The 26,022-nt window shown below is 40.9% G+C and overlaps 1 protein-coding gene across 3 annotated transcripts in view; it reads right to left on the reverse strand.

The window, feature by feature from the left end:
- Positions 1-17,365, reverse strand: part of SLC35F1 (solute carrier family 35 member F1) — a 410,805-nt gene extending 393,440 nt beyond the window's left edge. The window contains exon 1 of one of the 3 annotated variants that reach the window (XM_082406220.1): positions 13,672-17,365. Coding sequence is in view for 2 of the 3 variants with exons in the window: in XM_082406221.1 (XP_082262347.1) it covers positions 3,489-3,661 (173 nt within the window). In the remaining variant the exon portion in view is untranslated. Of the gene's footprint in view, positions 1-3,488; positions 4,156-13,671 lie in introns of those variants that run through there. The other 2 variants (XM_082406221.1, XM_082406219.1) reach the window with 2 other exon arrangements.
- Positions 17,366-26,022: the final 8,657 nt, after the last annotated feature.

Here is a 26,022-nt window from a genome sequence, read left to right on the forward strand (position 1 = left end):
AAATAAGTGAAGAGGAGTTTGCCATAATTTTTTCCTTCTTTGAACCAAGACATTATTCTAAATCTTTGGGAATTAAAGAAGTAACAATTATCCCAGCATCTAAATCATCTTGTATTTCTTGCATCACACGGCCAAAACAATTTTGAACAGGACAGGGGAGAAGACTGTGACACATCCCATTAACTGGTAAAAAAAAATTATCTAGCACCTCCTCTTTCACCAAAATCATGGATACTATTATATTCTACTCTAATTGTTTTACAGGGAGTAGTCAATCAGTGAGATGCCCTATTTGTCATACAAAAAATGCAACCATCCAACTCAATAAGCCTTTAAAGAAAGGGGAAAGGATATGGAGATATACCGAGGAAATAAAATGATGCAGGACAATGTAAGGCAGATTGCATTAAGGTAATACTGCATTTTCATTCTAAGCTTCTTGAAAGACAGTACCTTTAATTATTAATCAGTACTTCTCCCTTTACCTATTCCTCGGTAGGCAGGATACAGACAGCATATGTGTTTGCATTTCTTCCTCTGGGTTGGCAGGTAGCTATTGTTACAGGCTGTGACCAGCGGCAGGCAGTTCACCAGGCTTGCGCTGCTCACAGTCTGACACTCCACGTCCCAGTGCACCATCCTCAGTCTCTCAGCACCGCCCCTCTGGCCCAGTGGGATCCTCAGAGTAACTAACAGTGGTGCAATGCCCCACTCAGTCACTGAAGAGACGCTACTGGCCAGCTCACAGCACTAGAACGCTGCCAACAGTATATCTGCATGCCAAAAGTTAGAGGGATATTTTTCATATTGGCTCCAAACTTGCAGATTTCCAACCTCACTTTCTGCTAGCAGCTAAGTTGCTGCATGCCAGAGGTAGATGAAAGGAAACGATTGTCCAGAAGACAATTAGTTGATAGGGCAACGTAGGTGAAGGAAATACAAGTATTAAGGAAAGAGGAAGAGGAAAAGAAGAAAAAGAAGCAAAAAGGGATCTTTAGCTTTTAGAAAATGAACAAAGATGCGTATGATATGGCACCCAATGGCAGCCTTAAAGCCATTACTGACTAGTCCAACATACCTGGAGGGTTCAGACCAGAGGGGAGCCACACCTAAGTGCTGGCACAGGAACTCGAAAATTCCACTCCCGCCCCCCACCTCTTGCTTTTACACAGAGCCCAACTATTCAACAGCCGCAACTAGTGCTGTCTCCTGTTGACATAATCCTGGAGCAAAAGCCAAGCCCATCAGCATGCTAACGAAATTACTCCACCAGGATTTTTACACTTATTCTGATTTTTTTCAGTCTCCTTACCAAAGGCGCTCCTTCTCCAAAGAAATATTTTCTTCTTATCCTTTAAGGATAAGGAAAGACCATTTACTTAATACAAAATATTACACTGAAAATTCTGAAGAACTTTGAAAGACAACCATGTTTCAGTTGAAATCTAAAGGCTATAACCCTTGGGTTCCATTCACAGATGTATCTGCCATGAAATGTCATGGACCCAACCTTTCAGTCTAAGTTCCTCCTCTATAAAACTCATGTCACAGATCACTGAAGGCTAGTAAAATACAACATTCTCCTCAGGATGTACCATGACTTCAATTAACTTGTGTACGATATTCCCACTGTCCTCCCTTAGACAACAGAACTTGGTTGAATAATGAATTCGTGTAAAGCTTTATACTTTCCCAAGTCTTTTCAGTATTACCTCATCTATTTCTCAAAACCATGATAAGAGAGGTAAGCCAAGTATAAAACACATTTTACAAATGAAGGAACCAAGAGCCATGGAGATGAACAGCTCTGCCCCAAGCCACGTGGCAAGTCAGCGGCAGAGGAATGATGACAAACCAAGCCTCTCAGCTCCCACCTCAGTGCTCTTGTTATTCTGGACTCTAAGATCCACAAAACATCAAGAAATAACCTGCACAGAGTCAATAATAACTTACAATCAAGCAAAGATAAATGAACAATGGCACCAGTTTTTTCTCAGTTTGATGAGGGAAATTAATAATTAACATATTCTGCATTAAATTTAAACAGCCAATGCCAAGTCATTTACAATTTAAAAAAATCACAGGTATTCAGAAAGGATAGGAAGCCCACATAATATGTACTGAGCCAGCATCTTCTTGATTTATTCTGCTCATTACCTTTTTTAGATGTAATATGTAATATTTTGGAAGGTGTTATTCTAAGCTACAAATCAAAGGAAAGTAAAGGCTTGAGTTTCTATTACCAACTCTTGTCTCACTTCAGAGCGGATTTCTTCTCGTTTGATAATAAATGGAAACACACGGAAGTACCCACAAGTAAGCTAATATACGTTAAGTCTTCACAAGTGACGACTCCTGAATGGTTTGGGATTTCATATGACTAAATTAAACCATACTCCGAAAATAAGGAGCTTTTCAAGCTTCTATTTCTGTACGTATTTTGTGCTCCCACTGGAGCTTTCAGCCCCAAGGAGCTCGAGGTGAATCCCTTGGGGGAATCTCGGCTACCCCAAAAGAGTGCCACACAGAAACCTGTATGAACAGAGCAACCTTAATTAAGAGTTACCCCCAACAGATGCATCGAAAGGCACACACGCACCCAAATAAAAACACACACAACCGGTTCTCTATTTGATTTTTAAGTGTCAGCTCTTCAACCATTTCAAGTTACTTTAGTAGAAAAAGTCCCTTTCGCATCACGGCCGACTCAGGGGCGCCAGGGGGGGGCCCCCATCTCACATCAACCCGGGTTCTCATCCTAAACGCCTCGTCCTTGATCCATCCACTGCGCAGATTCCAGCACTGGAGGCGCCGGCCGCCAGCGTTCGCCTCCTCTGGCTTCGACACAGTCAGGAGCCTCCTCCTCATACCCTTCCCGCAACATTTCTGCACTTTGCCTGGGTCTGACCCAGGCCTCTAGCCTCCCCATCCCCGCTCCCAGCCAGGAAGAGTCGGAGCCGCAACTGGGGCGCCGGGCGGGAGAAGTGGGTCCCCGCGCCGGCCGCCGGGGCTGTCGCCACTACCCCCATCTCCCGGCGAGGGGCTGGGATACCTCCGGGCGGAGCGCGAGGCCGGCGACTTCCACGCCATCCCCGCAGCCCTGCGCCTTCCCGCCTCCTCCCCGGCCACCCCCAGGTCCGCTCCGGCCCCCGAGCGCAAAGCTGGGGCCCGAGTGGGAGAGGGAAGCGAGGCGACACGCGTGTGCGAGGGTGTGAGCGCGGACACACAGCAGCCAGGCTGGCGGAACCCCGCCTCTCCCCGAACTCCCGCCTCGGACCAGCCGGCGCCCGGGCGCCGCGGGGCTCCCCGCTCCGGGACAAAGCTGCCGCGGCCTCTCCGCCAGCGCGGGGCGCGCCGTCGCCCGCTCTCCTCAGTCTCCCCGGACGCGACTCCGTCCGTCCCAAAGGGCCTCCGGGCCGCCTGGGGGACGGAGGGGTCCCCGGGCCGGGCCCCCGCAGCCGCAGCCCCGCGCCCCCGCCGCCGCTCACCTGTTCAGCACTTTGCGGATCCTCTGGCGCACGCCGGCCCGGGAGGAGGCGGACAGGCTTCCGCCGCCGCCGCTGCCCTCGGCCGGCAGGTTCTCGATGGTGGTCACCACATGGTTCGGCGGGGCCGGCGGCGGCGGCTGCAGCTGCTGCTGCTGCGGCTCGGGGGGGATCATCGCGGCGGAGGCAGCGGCGCGGCGGTGATCAGAACGCTGCTGGGCGCATCGTGCGCCGGCTCCGGGCCCGGGAACGCGCGGAGGACTCTGCCGGGCGGCCGCGGCCCGGGGAGGCGGTGCTGCCTGCCAAGCGGCGAGGCGGGGAGGCACACGCGGCTACGGCCGCCGCCGCCGCCGCCCAGCCCGCCACTCACACCTCTCCAGTCCCAGTGCGCGCACCCTCGCTCCGCCGCCGCCGCCGCCGCCGCCTCCTGCCCCGGCTCTTCCCGAGCCGCGTCCCCAAGTCCCGGCACGCCCCGCGAAGTGGCCGTGAAGGGTGTTGCGCGGGGGCGCCGAGCGGCCGGTCGGCTTAGGAGACCCCAGAGGAGAGAGGGGATGGGGCTCCGGGCCTCGCCTTCTCTCCCGGTGCCCAGGTCTTCTCGGGGCGAGCGGCGGCAGTGGCGCTGGCGCCGCCTCAGCCGGTCCCCCGCTCGCTCGGAAAGCTGCCGTCTGTGTCTCACGGAGTGAGAGACCGGGAGTGAACCCAGAGAGCCTGGCGGGGGCGCAGCGGCGGCGGCGAAGGGGGGCCGGGCGGGGGACGCGCGCTCTGTTCTCGCCAGAGGGCGCTCCCGAGGTGCCTCGATGCCGCGACCCTCCCGTCCCCGGTCCACCAGAGGCCCACGGTCTGGGTTGCTGTGATTGTTTTCTTTTGGGGTTGTTGTTGTTTGTTTGTCTGTTTGTGGGTCCCCCCCCCCCGGCTCGTGAGGTTGAGAATAGATCCTCCCTCTTTAGTTGGAGGGAACTCCGCTCTCCTGCCGAGATGCCGCGGAAACTAGCACCACTTTCCCGGGACAGCGACAGGATGCTGAGAAGGGCGCCGGCCCTGGATTACAAAGCCAAACTCGAGTATCCTAAATATTACACCTACAGTCACTATAATGGGCCTGGAAGAAACTGGAGGAGAAACAACTTCTCACAAAGAATTCATTCTGGGAACTGGAAAAAGCATATCAGACCAACTCAACGTCTCGGCTTCATAACACTGTGAAGGGAATGTAGGCAGATTTGAGTTCCAATCGTGCCTCTAAAACTCATTAGCAGAGACTCCCTAAGCAATTTACTTGAATTCTGAGACACAGTCTTCTTTGTGCAGCGGGGCTACTCCTGTCTCTCTCCCCGCAGTGCTGTAAGAGTTAAATGAGGGAAACCACCCAGCAGGGGGCCCTGACAGCTTCTTCAGTGGCGCTACTACCACAGAGCTCCACTCTCAAAAGGGAAAACCCCTGTGTATCTGGCTCGAAATCTTAGACCTGAACACCATATTGCCGCCACAGGAAACTGATTCTCTCTCCCAGGCATCTCTCAGACCTATTGATCTAGATCCCAGTTAATAGCTGACTCCTAAGATAGAGAGATTTTTCACATTTTTCTTTATCTAGACTGCCTGGATAGAGATCCTATAGTGGAAAATGATACACATTTAACATTTGTTTCCATTTCAGTGCAGTACGTGGAATTATTTGCCCTGAATATGTTTAATAGGTAAGTATATCTACAGAAAAGCATGCTGATACCACCACCGAATGCAAATGCACTGGAAACCAACAAATAAAAAATACTGGTGATAGGATGTGCCACAGAGAAGGGGGTTGAGGAGAAAGCAACACTGAAGAAAGGGATGGGCTGTCTGATTAACAGAGGGGAAAAGGGAGAAGGGAGGATAAAAAGAAGATGAGATTCATTTTTTGGTTAAGAAGTAAGTTCCCATTCCTTTAACAAGATTGGGAGCCCTTTTTTTTTAATCATTGAACATTTGAGGAAACAGCTATCCAAAAAAACTCTCCAATCTATGTTTCAATTTATGTAAAACCCAGTTACCACCTGAAATATCCCTGAAGTCTTTTTCTACCAAAATTAACTCAAATTAGAACATTTTCCCTTTTATAATTAACACACTGTCCCATTCTTTCTCAGCAATCATTCTCATATTTTTCCACCTCAGATTTGTACAGGATGCTCTGAAGAATTGTTACAAATAGGATCAACGTTTGTAACCTCATGGGCATTAAGATTCTAATAGTTCGTAATGAGTTTGCCCTTGGAGGACCCACCAAATGTAGGAGACGTGAATGAAATGCACTTCAGCTGAACCTGACAGCAAATCATGGTTGGAGTCTCTCTATTAAAACAACATTTATGGTAATTTCAGGTGTCTGCTTTGAATGACTGTTTGCTTCAGTGCCCTCTTCCTTCTCGTTTGGCTTGCTTCCATTTGAATGCTTTTGGCACGTCACAAGTGCTCTGTCTGCACTTCAATGTCAGCATTTGCACCTGGTCATTCCTCTAGAGGGACCACTGAATGCAAATGAACTAAATCTCCGCTGAATCAGGAAGGGAGAAAACCAAGATGGGAGAGAACAGGATGAGAGATGTAGAATTTCAATCTTGCTGTTAAGAAAAGACCCAAAAGCAGTCTCAAGCACCATGTTTTTCTTATTCACTATGGTAAAGGGGATACAACAGCAGCTCCCTTCTTATCCTCCAATTCTGTGTTTCATGAGCATCTCCTAAAAAGGAGCTGAATTGCATTTGAGAGACAGAGAAACAGGTATTAAAAGTGCAAAGGTCAAGTGGTGTGTCTGAATGGAATTAAACAGAAAAGATGAGGGGAAGGCCTATTTCCCTTCCCCCCCTACCCCCGCCCCCGCTGCCTCTTTGGCTTCAAGGGATGAAGGCTGTCAGCTGGAGTTTTTTAGTAGTGGCATGTGGATGCCAGGGTCATACTTGACTGCTCAGTTTACCTCTCTGACCAGTTGTGGTTATGGGCACATCACTATTGCAAAATTTCCATTCCACTCTTCCCCTTACATCATCCGAACCTCACTTAAGACACACACTAGCACTGTTGAATTCCTTTAGGAAGCAGAAGTTGAAACTCAGCAACACCTTCTCTAATGTTGCTGATTTTGAAGACACTTCCACTCGTGTAAGGAAGAGTAGACTTTGGTCTGTGATTCAGACCTCAGTCACCAGGCATTTTGACCAATCTGTTTAGCATAGACCGCACCTGTGTGTTTATCAGATTAAAGCTTCAAAGTTATGCTTCAGAAGTGACAGATGATTTTCCCCAAATTGCTCAACAGTTGTCTGGAATTGCTTGTACTACTGCAAATGCCCAGTGCCCATATACTTTCCCCGTGCCATTCTCTCACTCTCTTTCTTTCTCTCCTAAGTCTGGTTGAATCCACGCAACACACACTACTAAACGCGTGGCATCTAGAATGATAAAGCTTCAGAGTTTCATTCATCTAATTGAATTCATGCAGGAGAGAAGAAAACAAAGCTGGTGGGAAATTTGTGGAGAGGGGAAAGGGAAAAGGAGTAGAATGGGTAGGTCTTAACAACAAGTGAAAAAGAAAATTTTTAAAAATGGTACTTATGAACTCCAGTGATAACCAAGAGCTGTTCAGGCCTGAGGTGAAAAGTAATCATAGTTCACTAATTGTCTAAATTGTGTTTGCTGAGCCATAACAATGCAGACACTGCATCTTGATCAATAAGAGAATTAACTAAGACAGTGGAAAGTGATTGCTTGTGGTGAAGTGGAAAATGGTGGAGAGGTGGGGAGAGGCACCACTGTTTTGCTTAACAAAGCTTGTAGGATCGACTCTTTAAACCATGTACAGATATAAATTTGACAAAAATAAACATTTTTTCTAAAAAAAGGGAAAATACAGAAGTATAACCCTGACATTTTTTTTCTCCATTGGATTCTTGGTGTTGTCAAGGCACCTTCCTAAGCAGGTTGCAGGTAAGGGGGAAAAGTAGGGGTCGCCATCAAGAGCTGCAACAATTTCTTAGTTAAGCTAACAAACAATTGTCACAGTAAATCTACAGACAGATTCATTAATTTGCTAATTGTGCTTCCATTCACTGGAGTTGTCTATCCTTTCCTCATTGATAAACCTTCAGTTTCCCAACAGAGAGATTCATCTACAATTCAACAAGCAATTTCTTGTCTTTTGGGTTGACATAAAATGACAGACTATAATAAATGGTGAGACACCATTTTCTAGTTAACATCCTCCGGCAGCAAAGTGGGGAAGGTAGGAAGATGGTAAACAATTTTTTTCACTTTACAAATCAAAAATTAAACATGGTTGAGTTTATTCATTCAATTGGATATAGTAGATTTTTATTTTCCCCTTAGGTTTGTAAACATCGGTGAGTTGTTAAAGTCAATGGGAATAAGTTATCTCATACTGGGTATCTTTCAACATTACTTTGTCAAATAGTGAGAAGGCAAATAGTCTACCTCTAACCCAATAACAATTTCTCTTTTATTTATAAATTCTTTTTATTTTTAAAGCATTTCTACTTAATCTTCCAAAAAAATACATGAAAATATATTTGTGATATTTTTGTTTACTCAGAAACCCAAGTGAACTCCTAATTTTGTACCTAATTCCAGTTTCTTATTTTGTGACTCAGACTTGAACATGCCATATTCTCTATTTGGTAATAAACTTTAAAGAGGCCAAAAACCTTACTGAAGGCCAATTTTTCTCAGGGCTAATTTAGTTAGAGCTGACTTTGCAAGGTCATTAGGCTCTGTGAGCACTAGTTACTTGTGTATTGATTCAGTCCTAAAATAATGTCTCTGTCACCCAGCACTGAGGTGTATACAATTCAAAAACAAAAACAAACAGCAACAATGTTCTATGTGGAACCAGCGTAAAGGCCACAGATTTCTGGTGGGATCTCAAAATAATGAGTATTATCTAGCCTTAGAAGCCAGCTAGTATTCTTGTGTCAGTTCTGTCTTGAGAGCAACTAATCCTACTTCATTGGTTAGGACATATCCAACTGCTAGTAGCTGAAACCCCTGGCTCAAATCGGCTCACACAATAGGAAATATATTGTATCGTAAAATGAGAAATCCAGGGGTTGGGCAGGATCCAGAATTAGTTAATACAGTGTCTCAGAAATATTACCAAAGACCTAGAGTCTTTCCATCTTTCTCTACCAACCTCAATGAGTTGGTTCTGCCATCAGCTTGGTTCCTTCAGGGTTGCCAGAAGATTGCAATTCTATGTGTCAGATCCAAATACACCAACATCCAGAAAAGAAAGGAGCCATGTCTTCCAGAAACCCATGGACAGACCTCCTCTCTTACATGTCATTGGCCATGATTGGGTCACATACCCGTCCTACACTATGGAGGCAAAGAGGATGACAATACCATGATTGGCTAAGACTAAACATCTAGGATTAAAGGTGGTTTAGGAATCAAACACAAAAGCCACTAACTTTACCTGTGAGACTCTTTCTTCTGTTATTTTACTCTTTGACCTCCCAACCAACCTTTTCCGGTGTGTTCTCTGAGAAGAAATGCAATTCTATCATTCCTTCTCAGTTTCTTGGAAATTTTACTCATATTATCAATTGTCTCTTCTCCCTCCTATATATAAAACATCTCCCTTGTCCTGTAGATATTCAAACATACTCAAGTCTCTCCAATCTTCAAAAAAAGATACCTTCTCTAGATCCCACATCACCCTCCCATTTCTCATCATCCCCTCAAAGCCAAACTGTTGAACTTGCCAATTCATTATTCCAGTTTTCTCACTTTTCCTTCACTCCTCAATCAGTCTGGCTTCTGTCCAGTAACTTCACATAAAACTCTTGCTGAGATTATCAGTGATTTCCATGTTATAAAACTCGATGGGGTTTTTAGTCCTCACCTTAGCCTTTGACAATATTAACTAATCCTTTCTGTATAAAACAAATTTTCCCAGTGTATCCTATCATGACCCACACATTTCTAGTTTCATTCTAACCTGATGGCTCCTTCTTAGTCTTCTCTATAAGCTCATTCTCCTACACCCAGCCATCAAATGTCATAATTCCTCAAGTCTCAGTCTCTAGACCCCTCCTTGTCACTCTACACCCCCTAGACAAGCTCACCATACCCATGATTTTAATTATCATCTATATGCCAATGGCTGCCTAAAAGAGAGGCCCTTTCCTATTCCTTAGCAACAAAGCAACCATCAGCTGCAGGCAAGAACAGGTCCCCAGTGGCTCCTTATTTTTGTTGACTACTACAACTTCGTCTATGAGACTGATCCCCTCATGCCTCATATCTCTGATTGTTACTTTCAAAATCCCAAGCTTTCTAAGTTATCAACCAGCACCCACAGGATGATAGTCATACATCCTTAAAATGACTTGATCTCCCACCTTTCCCACACCCTTAACTTTTTTCTATGCCGTCTAGGACTCAAGGTATGTTATCAGAAAACTACTCTTTTCATCTTCAGCATCTTCACCTTTCTTTGCCTTAATTGAAATCTGAATATCCCTTATGACTCCACTCCCTTTGAAGCCCTTTCAGATGGGTGCTGCTTTTTGTCTTACACCCTACTTAGCTTTGGTCCCAGAACTAGGACAGGAAGCCTCTTGCTTCTTGTTTCTTCTTTCACAACATTTCTCCTTACACTTCTTTAAAAACTACATCTCCTTTGAAATTGAGGACATCACACTTGACAACTTACTACCCCTCCTTATTGCTGTCACCTATTGACCTGCTGCCAATACCCCTCATTAATTGATCATCTTAGTCCCTGACTCACTTTCTCATTCTACCTGTTCCTATGATGACTTTTGTTTCAACATTCAAATAAATGACCTACCAAATGCCTTGATTCCTCTGTTCCTTAGTTCCAGTGATCTTTTCATCAGCTCTTCCTTCACTCCCATGGTCCTTATCATCACAAAAAACTGATTGCTTTCTAAAATACGTATATCAAAATATCCTATTCTCCGACCATCACCTCCACCATCTCCACCACCTCTTCTTTCACCCTCATCAGTTACTGGCCTCCTATTTCACAGAGAAAATAGAGGCTGTTGAGAACTCCCTCAGCTTCCCACAATCAAACCTACAAATTTACCTCTTTTGGGCCTTCTCAGCTTTCATGATGAAAGAGGTATCCCTCACCTTTCCGAAGACTACTCTCATCACCTGTGCTCTGGAGCCTATGTTCTCTCACTTTCTCAAGGAACTTGATCAATCAAGTACGCCTGCCTCTCCTGCAATTTTAAACTCTCCCCTCTACTGTCTCCTTACAGTAAGCATTTGGACCTGTTCAAATCTCTCCCTTCCAAAACAACAGCAACAGCAATAACAACATTACCTCTGAGTTTGTCAGAGGAATGCCTTCTAGTTAAAGGCATTTTATCTCCTTTACTGGGAAACTTCTTGACCATGTTGTCTACATTTGCTCTCTCCTTTTTCTAACTCATCACTCATCACTCATCACTCTTACGCAGCCAGGTTTCTACCCAACTGCTCCCATTCACCACTCCACAGAAACTGATTTTTCCAAAGTTACTGAGGACCTCCTAGTTGCTAAATCCTGTAGACACTTCTAAGTCTCTATTTTGTTGACTCTTGTATAACGTATAAACCATGTAACACAGGTGACACTCCTGAAACTTTCTTCCTTTGGTTTCTGTACTCTTGGTTTTCTTTCTCTGACTGATCCTTCTCTGTTTCTCTTGCAGGAGTCTTTTTCTCTGTATGTCCTTTAAATGTGTTCTTTGAGGCTCTGCCTTAAATTCCTCTCTTTTGCTCCACAACCTCTCCTTAGGCAATCTCGTATATTTCTATGGCTTAAATTATCATCTATATGCAAATGAGTTTCAAATCATTTTGAAATGATTTGTCAGGACAAAGTGGTTCTCCAGAGCTTCTGACTAGTATAGATTACTGCCTACTGAACATCTTCACTTTTTTATCCCACAAACATCTAGAACCCAAAACACTAAACCGAACTCAGTATCTTTCTCCTGAAATAACTTCTTCACAAATTCAGTGAATGGCTGAGATATTGTGATTTATAAGAAATACATTTCTCATGTATTTGGTCTTTGTCCGTGGTTCCTGGCTCACAGCTCCTAAAGCCCTTGGAATTTCCTAAGTGTTATTGTTGTTCTCTGTACTGTGACCATGTAATCACTTTTGAGCCTGAATTTTTCTGTCAGTGAAAAATGTAATAATTATGTCTGCAGTAAAGTGTAAATTAAATGAGAGAGCACATGGGCAGTACTGGCTACAAACATAGAAAATGCCAATAAATACATGTAATACATATGGAAAGTCCTTTCCCATTCATAGCATGGTTTTCTAATGACTTGTAGAGCTGAGATTCAGTTTCCCAAACTGGGAGCCTGCCACTTGACCCATGACAACCTCCACCGTCATGGTAATCAATAAACCAACAGCCATCACGTGTCTCCTCTGCACAGGACACCAGAGTGTGTATGTGGTCTGTAGGCTTCTTACAAAATATAGGGCATGCCTGCCACATTCAAAGTGAATATATTGGGTTTTCCATAACATCTTATGACAAACCCGAACGAACTTTTTGGCCAACCCAGTAGAAGCACTTAAAGAGCAGTCGTCAGTGAGGAAAGTGAAAGTTGTGGCTGCCATCAGTAAGGCTCCAGACAAACTCTGAAAGTCATGCCAAGGCCAACAGCATCATTGGAAATAATGGCCCAACCGTGAACAGAGAGCCTCAAGGCAGCAAGCGTATTTTGACAACTCACCACTGAAACTTTTAATGCCTTCTTGAGGACTACAAAGATTTGTAATGGAGCTAAGGGTACCAGAGTTCCAACACTGACAACAGTCAACACTCAGATCTCGAGACTATGTCTCCAAATTAGAGAATCACAGTATTAAAATCTGGAATGTATGAATGCAAGTACTAGTTTGACTCATACATGAGTGTATATGTCATATTTGGATAAAGGCCCTTAGGAAAACAATTGAAATATAATTTGTATATGAATAATCCTTGGACCTTTTAGTTTCAGCTCTAACTTGATCTCCCCAAATTTCCACTAAAATATTTGTAAAGAACCATAAAGAGATGTTTACATTTCTGAGGCTGCAACCGAAAAATGATACTCAGCTGATGCCCAGAATTTGAGAGGCATTTCCTCTAAGAGTACAACAGATAAAACTAACTACGCAGAGAAGCTGTATGATACCCACATGATAATAGGGAGCGAGACAACTTTATTAAGTCCCCACTGTTTAATCACTTGGTCAGAAAAAACATCAGTCAGAAAACTGGGCAACTTGCCATCTGCCCCGTGAGCGATGCTTCCGGGGAAGTCAGAGTCCCTTCTCCTCCTCACTCTCCCTCAGAATCGCTTTCTAGTGTCACACAGAGATGGTTACTCCCAGAAAACAACCGGGCACAAAGAGGGAAGGGATATACAGATCAAAGGTGATAGATGTGGCGGATCAGCCCTCATAAAGTTTTAAGGTAAGGCTGTCATGAATTGCTGATGACAGCATGCATGAGAATTGAAGTTCTTGCGTTTGCAATTTACTCAGAGTGTTAGAAAGTCGGAAAGGAGGGTTAGAAGACCTCATGTCAGTTCAACAGAACTGCAATGGAAGAAAGCCTGCTAAACGTCTGAAATGGGGTTGGAATGAAGTATTACCCAGCTGTGTGAGAAGGGCGTTTAACTAGAGCTCAAGAGCAGAGTTGAGCCAGAGAAAACTGACAAACTCTGTGGTTGGCAAATAACGGATTTGGGTTGAATTCTTCTTCTCAAAAGATAAGGTTTCTTAAAAATAACCATCCAATTCTCAGTCAGGATTATTAACTTCAAGCAACAGGAACCAAATCTAACTATCTTAAGCAAAAATAGAGGATTTACTTCAAGAATAGAGGGGAGGGGATCTGTTTCATTCATTCATTTATTCATTCATTCAATGAGCCTTGATTAAACCTCTAGTATATGTCATACACACAGACACACATATATGTACTTAGAATAGTATATGTAGTATAGTATATGCTGTATACGTTGTATATACTATATATATTAGATATACAACATATACTACACAACACTGTCATTATACTACACTATATACATATATATGTATGTATATGTGTGTGTGTGGTGTTTGTGTATGTATGTAAAATTCTAGATAGACTCACCCAGACTTCAGAAAACGTGCTGCTGAGGAAGGTGACGGATCCTGGAGCAAGACAATTCCATGGGTAGAGCACAAAGTTTCTGAAAAATGGATTCACATGGCAGAGATTAAGAGGGTGTTCTAATGGAGCATCTCAGGCTTAAGAATGGGTTAGCAAGATCACTAACTCCATCCCTTTTTTCCCCCTTATACTATGGAGAAAGTCATATTTAGTATAAAGTTTTAAACATTTTGCTGTTCACAATGTCTTTTCCTTTGGTTATGCCAAAATCCCAGTAGAATCAGATAAAAACATGGTGGAATTGCGGAGCAGAGAGGCACTGTGGAGTCGGTCCTCACATTGGTTCCAGGGAGAGAGAGTAACATTCTCTGACAGGGACTGTGTCCAGGAATGTCAGAAAGTGACTAGAAGCAAGGTAACTAGTGGCCCATGGTGCAACTGGGAGTAACAGGGGCTCATATTACACAGGGAGCAACTGCCAGATGGGAAACTCAGGAACGACTTAAGACATTCTTCCTTCCTCAGTATACACTAGATCCAGGGTTTTTCTCCAGGGGCACTTTTAACATCTAGATGGGACAATTCTTCCTTTTATAAGACTGTCCCACATTCTGCAGGGTGTTTAGCAACCCTGCTACTGTCCACTAAATACCATAACTGAGCATCGATCTATTTAAATATCTCACTCCCAGCCACCGCTTACTTCACAAAAGATAAAATATGCTTTCTCCCCTGTGGGGTTTCACCAGTATCAAAGAGTGTGATCATCTTGTCAAAGTGTCAAGCTCCTTCCTAGGTCACCATTGTTTACTTGCCAAGAACGCCTAGAAAACATAGATAAGCCAGAGATCAGTTGCCTAACTAAGCGACAGTGGGAGGACCACCTCATTAGAGCAGTCAAATCAAGTGCAGACAAAGTACTGTTCCTGTAGAGAAGACAGGAGGGATTCCATTGGGGGAGGGCAATTGTAATTGCTAATGTGTCATCATTTTTAAAATAATTGAGGTATTTTTTAAGAGGGAAAAGTCAAATCTTTTCAAACGGATTTTTTTTTTTCAAGTACTAAATGCCTGCTGGTTGACAAAAGAGCTTAACCAGGTGTTGGCTCTGCTGCCTAATGAGATGGTTACGGAAATGCACTCGGAGTGTTCAGCACGGTTGGTTAGCCTGGACATGCTTAGGGAAAGGGGAGTGGGGAGGATGAAAAGAGGCTTAATTTTTCTCCAATTATTTAACTGTTTCATTTTATTTAACACACACACACACACACACACACACACACACACACACACACCACATCTTTTTCTCCCTACCAGGAGTAGAAAATTCTGCTTTCAGAACTTCCAGAAAGAAATGGGTAAAAGAGATATGTAGACCTTTAATGCTATAGAAACACCACTCTATTATGTTGTTATGTTAGTTTTCTTTTTCTTCAGAAATAATAATGAAAAATGTTCCCACTGTCCTATTGAAAAGGCTTTTTGTTCAGTGAAGCCCAGTTGGGACTTACGGGATTAATCAAAGGGTCAAATGGCTACCTCTTTTCTTAGAGAAAATACACATATGTGGGAGAACCAAAAGAAGGCAAAGAGTGAAACAGAACAATGGAAATACTTTGCCCCTTTATTTTGAAGGACATTACATTTTGTGTCTGCAAAATAACACTAAAGCAGGTGCCTGTGCGAGGTTCTGGGTAATGTGTACAGTCTGCCCTGTGCGCCAAGATGCTGTCGGTTCAGCATCACCTCAGGTACCACGTGTGGACCCACTACAGGGGAAAACGCCCAGGGAAAGTGACCTGTTCACAATGGTGGCTGCTCTGGGCATGGATGCTATTTTCTAATAAACTGCTGTAAACATTTCTGAAAGCAGGTAAGAGGGAATCAAAATGGAAAAGAGTGTACTGTTAGAACAGAGAGTGATTGTACAGTATATGGGTTTGCTCTTTCCAGAAAAGATGTGAACGTAAAGAACCGGTAAATTGCTGCAGGCATGAAAGCAGAAACGAAGGCTCTCTCTCCTCAATAGTAGACCCATGGACCTAAGCTGCCTCAGTCTCAAAGTAAAGGAAATAATCTGAACCACTGGAATTCCATGATGCTCCAGAGAGATAATTTAATATATTAATTTATCAAATACAGTTCTTGGGCCTCCAAATTATTTCTCAGTGATTATTGGATAAGCATCTTTGGAACAACTAATGTAAATTAATACTTCGTTTAACTTAATATCTCTTTCTTTTTTCATAGAAAAGACAAAAAAAACTTGTAGTTAATGACAGCCAAGAATCTTGCACTTGAGGTCTCTCTCTCTTCCATAATTATGTGAGTTTTTCCTAGAAAGAGAACAACTATATGAGGTCCAATAGCAATTTTCATTAATATTTGCCAGGCTATGTAGATGAGTTAAAATGTTTAGATTCTACAAATATTGACACGCAATGAATTCTTTTATCTCCAGCTAACATTAATCAGACTGTGATGTTTAGGCATAACAAATGACCATGAATAAAAAATCTCCTGGCTGTACACCACACTTTGATTCTTAGAATAAATCAATTGAAATATAGTTCCAGTGACTGTATTATAATACATATTTGTAAAGGGTTTAATAATTTCCCACAAACTACACAGGTATGTTTCTAATTTAAGATATTTACTTTTGAGCAGTCCACAAGTAGTACCAAAGCTCCATTACACGTAATATTTACTACAAAAATTTGGAGAATTTGGGCTTAAAAAGTAACTTTTGTGGTTTACCCAACTATAACTGATCCTTGAATTTTAATCAACATTAGACATCATTAATGTGGATGTCAGAGTTAAGGAAAGAAATCTAGTTAAGTGATTCTCACATCTCAGTGGTGAATTACTTAGGATGCATTTTTGATAGGGTCATTTCTTTTGCTTAAAAATAATATGAGCAATGTAGTATCAGCCACATTTTATATCTAAAATTCATCTGGCTTCAATGGAAAAGTGTGGTTACAATGCAGAAGGGGGCTGTTGTGCTTGTGTTTGTTTTATCTTTATTAGTTTCTCAGAAAAAATTAGAATTAAACTTACAATGTTAACTTATTTTATATGATTCATTCTGTCAGTAAAGAATTTTAATTTTGAGAATATTCAGTTATGTAAACAATTTCTCAGTATTATTACTTTTTTTTTTTTTTAGTATTATTACTTTTTAAGTGTAATGAAACAACCACAAATAGGCAACTAACTGTTACAAAGACTATGCAAGAATGAAGAATAGACAAGGCATAATGGAATGAGAGCATTTTGATAATTTTCTTCTTCCAAACTCTGAGCCATAAAACAAACATTTACTCCCATTTTGATATGTCCAACCTCTCTTCCTTAGCAAGAGATAGTCCAGAATTTGACCTACATCTTTAAATCTAGATATTTTAATCTAATCATTTTAAATATTTTTTACATGAGAGGCTGAGCTATAAATATTGTCTTTGTAAATTCTTTGTAAACTGATGAGTGTGCATATGGCTAATATTTGAATTAATATTCTGCAAGTTTAGAGGTATTTGTGTATGCCAAGTACTATTCTGTTCCAAAATTAGGCTGGTAAATTAAATATACTTCAGATTGCCAGAAATGAAGGGGAATCCGTTCTAAGTCTATTGTGATCTTCTGTTCTCCTCTATCAGTTCTATGGCAACATTTCAAGGGCAGTTGATCACAGATACCAGAAATACCAGAAAAGGGCATGCACACAGTCCTTTTACCAACTTGCTCTGTAAACTTGGGTCACGCAAATTTTTTGGTGTTTGTTTCCTTAGCTGTGAATAGACAGAATTTCTATTCAATACAGTGGATGAAGCTAACGTGTAGATACACACACATAAACACAAATGCATAAAAATGCTAAATAAAATAAATCAAATACTTTTCTTATAGTTCCTAGAGTTCCAAAGTAAGCAAAAGATGACCACAGATACCAGAAACTATGAAGAAATTTAAAATTGAAGGGGTGACAAAAGCTAAATAGTCCTGAAGAGTGTCAGGAGACATGAGGTAAGGGGGTAGGATCTGGTGCCTGAGAGAGGTTTATGGCTGAGGCTGCAAACCTTGTGTTTAGTGGGGACTGAGCTCCCTGCCTAAAGATAAAAGCCAGAAAGAAGAGCTCAGTCCATGGAACAGTGAGAGAAAAACTCTGCTCACTGGCCCAAGAACATATCATGGAAAGCAGGCTGGCAGCACTGAGTAATGAAGAGTAGATTTGTCCTCAAGAAACTAAAATCAAAATCTGTGCCTGGATATTGGGTACAATTTCTCATCACCTGCATGAAGTTAGAACCACAAATTTAGAAATTAAAAAACAGTATAGACATGAGTTATATTTATATAGATAGATATAAAACTGATATATATATATGTATATATATGCTTTCTACCTCTGTTTACTGAGAGGGCCTAGAATACCTCAACAGCAGTGAGCACACCCAGTCTTGCTTTCTAAATACCATTCTCCATTAAAGAGAACCAGGGACCCTTGAAGAAATGGCTGCTTCTAGGGCTGGAGCAGGGAAAATATAAGATGGGCTTGAAGCATCTTGAAGTACCAGAAAGTAAGGAAGTAGTCATACAGAAATCTTTTAAAATCTTGTTATATACAATTTACAAAAGACAAGCCTCACCTACAACTTTTTGACCTAGAAATTAGAATTATTTGCCACAATAACAAATTAAAGAAGAAAATGTTTGGTGATACTAATTGATGCAAAAAAGCACTTGATAAAATTCAACATATTTATGATTTAAATAAAAATTAAGAACAGAACGATTATTAATCCAGTAAAAGATCTCTACCATAGAGTAAATCTTATACTTAATAGTGAATCTTTAAAAGGATTCATTTTAAATTCAAAAACAAAACAAGAAATCCCACTGTCAACACTGAAATTCAATATTATAGTAAAGGTCCCAGACAGGATGCTAAGAGAAGAAAAAAGATAAAGTATCAAGAAATGAATTTAACAAACAATATACAAGGTCATTATGGGAAAGTTGTAAAATTTTATTGAAGGACATAAAATAAGATCTGAACAAATGGAAATATATAGCATGTTTGTGGAGGGCAAAATCAGTAGGTAAAAGATTTTAGTATGCCAGATTTTAGTTTATATTAAATTCAATTATAGTCAAAGTTCAAAAAGTTTGTCAGAACTCTGTAAACATATTCCAAGAATAGCCAAAATAATTTTGAAGAAGTACAAGAAAAGACTAATTGCTTTGCCAGATAATCGAGATTTAATATGAAGTACTGCATAGTATCAGCACACATAGGCTCAAATAGGTCAGTGGAACAGAATCGAGAGCCAGAAACATACCCATGCATATGTGAGATCTTATTATCTGATAGACATTCACAAATTCTCAAGGAAAAGACAGGCTTATATACAAAGCAAGAGATGTTTGGATGAAGGCTATCCAAAAAAGTATTTTAGATCCCCTCCTCATACCACTTAGAAAAATAAAATTCAGATGAATTAAAAATCTAAAATGAGGATAAAACTTAAAACATTTTAGAAAAAAATAAAGGGAAAATATCTTTGTGACCTTATAACAGAGAAGGATTTCTTAGAAAAGCGCTAAAGTCACAAATCATAAAACTGATGTGTATTTTAGATGAAAAATAAATGATTCCTATTGATAAATGACTCTGGCTAACTATTTCCAGTTGACCAATACTCAAGATATTTCAAGTAAGAATGAGGTTTAGAATAAATTTGCCAGAAAATTCTTTAATCCTCCTTCTTAGCTTTGGCTCTGAGCTCCTGATATCAATGTATATCATTCTCATCATCACCATAGGTAAAGTTTTAATTGTTTTTATCCATTTTCCTTAATGTAATGCTCAACAAAACACCATCATTTCACCATGGACATGTACATCTTTGAAACCACACTTTTTGTTTCCTCTCAACTAAACAGAGTTAGTAATACCTGTTTCTTATTTTACAGCGATCAGATACGTTAGTATCTGTTCCTTTCTTCATAGAGGTGTGAGAATTAATTTTGAGAAACAAATCTATATTTTATATTTTGACTGTCTTTGGAATCAGGCGCTACTTAAGAATCTACCATCCTGCTTAGATTTTAAATCTTATTTCTTTTATCTCTAATGTGTACAAGGAATAGATTACTCATTTAAAAGGATAAGCCCGGGCTTCCCTGGTGGTGCAGTGGTTGAGAATCTGCCTGCCAATGCAGGGGACACGGGTTCGAGCCCTGGTCTGGAAAGATCCCACATGCCGCGGAGCAACTGGGCCCGTGAGCCACAATTACTGAGCCTGCGCGTCTGGAGCCTGTGCTCCGCAACAAGAGAGGCCGCAATAGTGAGAGGCCCGCGCACCGCGATGAAGAGTGGCCCCCGCTTGCCACAACTAGAGAAAGCCCTAGCACAGAAACGAAGACCCAACACAGCCATAAATAAATAAATAAATAAATAAATAAATAAATAAATAAATAAATAAATAAATAAATAAATAAATAAATAAATAAATAAATAAATAAATAAATAAATAAATAAATAAATAAATAAATAAATAAATAAATAAATAAATAAATAAATAAATAAATAAATAAATAAATAAAAAAGGATAAGCCCAACTTTATTTTCAGTGTGATAGTTTGGGAACTTAAACATCCCCAAACAATAAACTCTATTCAAGATCCAGCTGACTGGTTACTTTCCCTGATAAGTGGCAAAGGGATACTCAGTGCATAAACAGGTTTAAGTAGTAGCTTTACAAGTTCACCTTTGGGAAGCACGTGTACTTTTTCATCAGGATAATAACAAAGATGAACTCACTCTATACCTCTCAGCATGAAGAAAAGGGCTGGTCATATTGTTGGTGCCGCAGAAGCCAGCCTTCCAGCCAAACACTGTGTCATGGTTGCTTTCCAATACGGTAAGACTGAACACAACCTATCTTTGAGCTACAATATTCTTTACACTCAGCAGAGTTTAAAGAATCTTCAGCAGAGGTGTAGCATTTACCTAAATCCAAGAGGCTCTGGGGGTGGTTAAGGATTTAACTCAACCAACTTACCCACCTTTTAAGCCTCGCAAGTGCCAAGACACTCGATACACCTGTGCCCCTCCCCTCCAACCCGCCCCTGGCATCTGCTCTTCTAGAACACAGCAGGGGCACTTAGTACTCATAAGGGAGAAAAAATAAGTACCGCTAAGTCCAGGGGCCACAGCTTTTCTTGGATTAGCCTTAATAATGTACCATGCACAGAGTGACCATATAGTTTATCGTCCACGCCAAGACATGTGTGAGAGTGAACGTGAACTCTAATAGGCAGGGTCATGAGACCAATGCGTGTTTGTGCAAACCAGTACTGTCCAAACACACCAGAATGCGTGGTGTGTGGTCCAACTGGCATGCACACGGGGTTGCTGATAGTAATGACATGATGATAATAATGTGCTTAGAGGAAAATGTGTCCCATGCATTTCTGCATTTGGCATTTGTTACCAATTGCCGTGTCTGTGAAGCTGCTGTTTCTATTCAACCCGTCTCACACTCCTTAAGTTTAGCCTTAGTTAAGGAAAGTTTTCTGCCTGATGTAGCAAAATGCCATACTCAATCACAGGCCCAAGGGACTGTTTCTGTTACTATTTATTTTCTGGCGAATGCTTTGTCACCAGCTTTCAATTTCATTTGCTAGAGCAACTTGTAAATATAACAGCATCTGAGAATGTCAAGCCTTTTCTGTTTCTGTTTTCTGAAATTCATCTACTTCTAGAAATCTATCTATAACCACCAGCTTCTCAGCCTATTTTTTAGCAATCTTTTGCACTGGTGTTGACGTGGAGTTCATGATGAGCTATGACTATGTATGAGCGTGACTGCTGTCTGCCAGCGTTTGGGAGCTAAGCGTCTGAGGCTTTGCTCAGTCTCTGTGCTACCTCACAAAAGAAACATTCTCCATCTTCAATATTTCTGTTTGGCAAGAAACTTTTCTCAGGTAGTCTTTGCAGTTAAAATAAATAAAATGTTATATCAGAATGATGTGGTTACATTCCTATCTAGCAGCATAATGATTTTTTAAACATCTTACATAATGATTTCGCATATTCAGCACAGGTCTTTATGTTTAAACTTGGGCTATAGATTCATGAACATCTATTCAGTCAGGACTTGCATTTTCATTATGACATTTTTATCATTTCACCACAATGTCTCAGCTTCCTATATTGTAAAATGAAACTTCAGGGACTTCCCTGGTGGCGCAGTGGTTAAGAATCCACCTGCCAATGCAGGGGACACGGGTTCGAGCCCTGGTCCGGGAAGATCCCACATGCCGCAGAGCAACTAAGCCCGTGCGCCACAACTACTGAGCCTGTGCTCTACAGCCCACGAGCCACAACTACTGAGCCCATGTGCCACAACTACTGAAGCCCACGCGCCTAGAGCCCGTGCTCCGCAACAAGAGAAGCCACCGCAATGAGAAGCCAGCGCACCGCCACGAAGAGTAGCCCCTGCTCGCCGCAACTAGAGAAAGCCCGTGTGCAGCAACGAAGACCCAACGCAGCCAAATAAATAAATGAATAAATACATAAATAAAATAAAATTTAAAAAATGAAACTTCAACTCTACTGTTATTCTCTAATTTTAATAAAGCTGAGCACTGAGACCATCATTCAGGGGAATATTCTGACCAAGGAAACCCATTAAAATTTCAACTACCATAAACATAGAAATGCAGCTCAAAACCCAAAATGCATTTCTTTTAACTTCCTGGAATTTCCAAAAGATTTGCTCAATTCTTCCGTTCCTCTTTTACCTTGGAGAAGGGTTCTCAGGTCACCTGCAGCAAACAAAAAGCTGGGTGAAAGTTTAGTGGCCCATCCCAGAGCTTAACAGTTGTAAGCCTATTATTGTTCACTGGCTTTGTAATTGCCTTCAACGTGGAACAAAGAGCATGCGAATAAAGTTGGCAACAAGTTCTAATGCTAAGGCACTATTGGCATCACAGGGAGGAATAACCGCATTCAAATTCCACAGAAAACTCAGCTCACACTTATTCAAAGTGTATTATAGGCCCAGTACTCTGCTAAGTACTTTCCATATGTTGTGTCTGCTTATAATTGCAACAATATTATGAATTAGGCATTATCATTATCCCTATTATAAAGATGAAGGAACTGAGGTGTGGAAAGATTAAGTAAGTTGCTCAAGGATACACTGTTCGTAAAGAGTAAAGCCAGCACTAGACTGAGAAGCAATTTACTCCGGGGTCCTAGTATTACCCTTCGTACTCTTATGTATTGCCCACAGTGCTAAACTCCTACAACGGGAACAAGTGTCAGCAATGTGCTTTGGAAGAAATGGTGAATAACATTACTATGCTGAGATAAGACTTTAAGTAACATTCTAGTCAGGAAGAAAAATGATCTAGGCAGCACTGAGAAAATAAGATTTGCCTTCAGGATATGATGAGGAAAATGGCTTTATAGATTTTTGAAACATTATGCTAGGGAAGGGCGTAAGAAAAGTTTTTCATTTATTTATTTACTCAGTCAGCAAATTTTCTGAGTGTCTGCTAGGTATCGAGGACTGTTTTACATGCTGAAGATACAGGGTGAAAAGAGACCAAGAACTTAAATGCTAGAGAAGGAGACAGATAATATATACAAGTAGGCAAATAAAAATACAATTTCAGGTAGTAATGATCAAGAACTGTGAATGGTCTGAGGTTGTACCCTACTTGCAAGCTAGCAAGTTAGCCTGCCACAGCTTCACGGATGCTGGCAGAAGACCTAACGTTTTACATCCGGCAAAGATTTTTTTTAAATGAAGGCAAAATAAACAAATTTTCATAGGAACAAGAAAGGAAAAAAATTATCAGCAAAGAGACCAACACTAAAGGAAAAACCAAAGGGATTCTTGAGGCATAAGAAAATATGATTCCAGTCCTATGACTTTGGGGCCATGAAAATGCCAGAAGAAATAAAGACCAATTTTTTTTTAAAGTAAGTTTTTGGGTAAATAAACGCAAATGAATATTGACTATAAAAAACAATAATGTCTTATGGGATTTTAAACATATGTGCAAGCAATATTGTAAATCAACTATACTTCAATTAAAAAAAAAAAAAAACATATGTGCAAGTAAATACATTGCAACGATAGCACAAAAAGCAGTAGTGGGTAAGTGGGTTTGTGTTAGTCCGGGTCCTCTAAAAGCAGATGCCCAGACTGGAGTAGCCATGCAGGTGATGTGTTAGGCCAAGGCCTGTGAGGGGACATAGGGAGGGAGCTGGGGAAGGACAAGAGAGCTGTCAGGTCAAACCGTACATTCCATGTGCTTCTCACATGCAGGTGACACATTTACCAAGATTGACTACATGTTGGGGCATAAAATATGTTAAATAATGGAAATCATTCATAATATGCTTCCTGGACACTGTAATTAAACTAGAAATCAATAACAACAACAAAAAAAATCTCCCAAATGCTTGGAAATTAAGCAACGCATTTCTGAAAAATCCATGTTCAAAACATCATATTGGAAATAAAATGTTTGTAATCAAAAGATCACGAAATATTACATACCAAAATTTGTGGATACCAACTAGAGCTTCAAAGAAAATTTATAGCTTCAATGTATTTATTAGATACAAAGTTAAAGCTAAAAAAATCAGTGATTAAAATGTTTTCCCAAGAAGGTAGAAAAACAACAGCAAATTAAACCCAAAGAGAATAGAAAAAAGGAAGTAATAGCAATAGAAACAGAAATTAATGTTAAAATATGCACAGGTTAACATATTACAAACAAGTTTGTGTTTAAACAAGAATTGCAGTTTATGACGAAATTGACATATACACGAACTATCTCTTCTCTGACAGTTGAAAATTGTGCATAATCCCTCTTCCTCTTTGAACTTGTATTTTAATCCCACATTCTCCACACAATTTTATACTAAAATAAAATATTTCATGCTTCATAGTATTTTATTCATCATCCTACTTTACTTCTCAACAATACACACACACATATATATGCATCTATATTTGTTTCATTTTTATATAACCATTAGGCTCTAAGTCAGGGGTTAGCAAACATTTTCTGTAAAGGGACCAGATAGGAAATATTTTAGGCTTGAGGGCCATTTGGTCTTTGTCATAACTACTCAACTGTGTGTCTGGAGCTTGAAAGCAGCCAGAGATAATATGTAAACCACAGAGGTGGCTGTGTTCCAGTAAAACTTGATTTACAAAAACAGGTGATGGACCAGATTTGGCCCATGGGTTATAATCTGCTGACCCTTGCTCTAAATGATCAAAATATAGAAATATTTTTTTGCTAGAATGAGACATTTAGAATGAAATTTGCTGCCATTTTTCATTTCCATGGATGTTAGCACTGATTAAGTTGTTTGTATAAATAAGTATATGAGAATGAAAACCATTTTACTAGAGCAACGTCACCCGGTTTTATGGTGGTTAAAATACTTATCCCAAGAAGTTAGAAAAACAACAGCATATTAAACCCAACGAAAAGAGAAGAGAAATAATAGAGAGAAGAGTGGAAATTAATTAAATAGAGAGAGAAATACACAATAGAGAAAATTATTGGGACAAATCATTAAAAATGTAAGGATTTATCAGCTAACAATTTAAGTCTTCTTTCAATTTGATTGAAAGCAAACCATGAAAAGAACAAAGGAATTGTTATCCAGTTATTAAAGTCATTTACTTTCTTAACCCCAACGCTAATATTCTGAAATATCCCTCTGTTGGGCACTGTGGAGGGTGTATGAGAGAACTGGAAGTAAACATTTCTTTTGTGAAATGAGGAATGGAGGTTATGAAGGAGGAGATGGTGGAGACTCAGTCTCCTTCACAGCGGCTTTCTGACTTGTATTTTCTCGGGCAGTTACATTTTAGCACATAATATACGAGGAAATCGAGGAACACAAATATATGTCCTTAGAGTTTTCCATGCCCCACGTACCCCCTGGATTCGTCTACTCCCAGGGACACGCATACCCCTGTTTGTCCTAAGTGAATTGATTTTTTATTTTTCAGGATCCGAATCCCTTTGAGGACCTGATGGACGCTCTTGTCCATCTCCCACAGAATGCTGCACATACACGTATACTCAAATATAGTATATGAGTATGTGCGGTGTTAGGGAATTCTCAGACCCGCCCTGAATCTCATGCATGGATCTCAGTGAAGATTCCTTGGCCAGATCCAACAACCTAATTTGAAGGTGAAGGACTCAGAGAGAGAGGAGTTTTAAGTGACTAGAAATAGCATAATAAGGTAGTTGGAAAAATATTGGAGCCCAGGGACTCATTTTTTAAAAAGT

This window comes from Balaenoptera borealis (assembly GCF_965194805.1).
Source record: "Balaenoptera borealis genome assembly, chromosome: 9".
Taxonomy (NCBI): domain Eukaryota; kingdom Metazoa; phylum Chordata; class Mammalia; order Artiodactyla; family Balaenopteridae; genus Balaenoptera; species Balaenoptera borealis.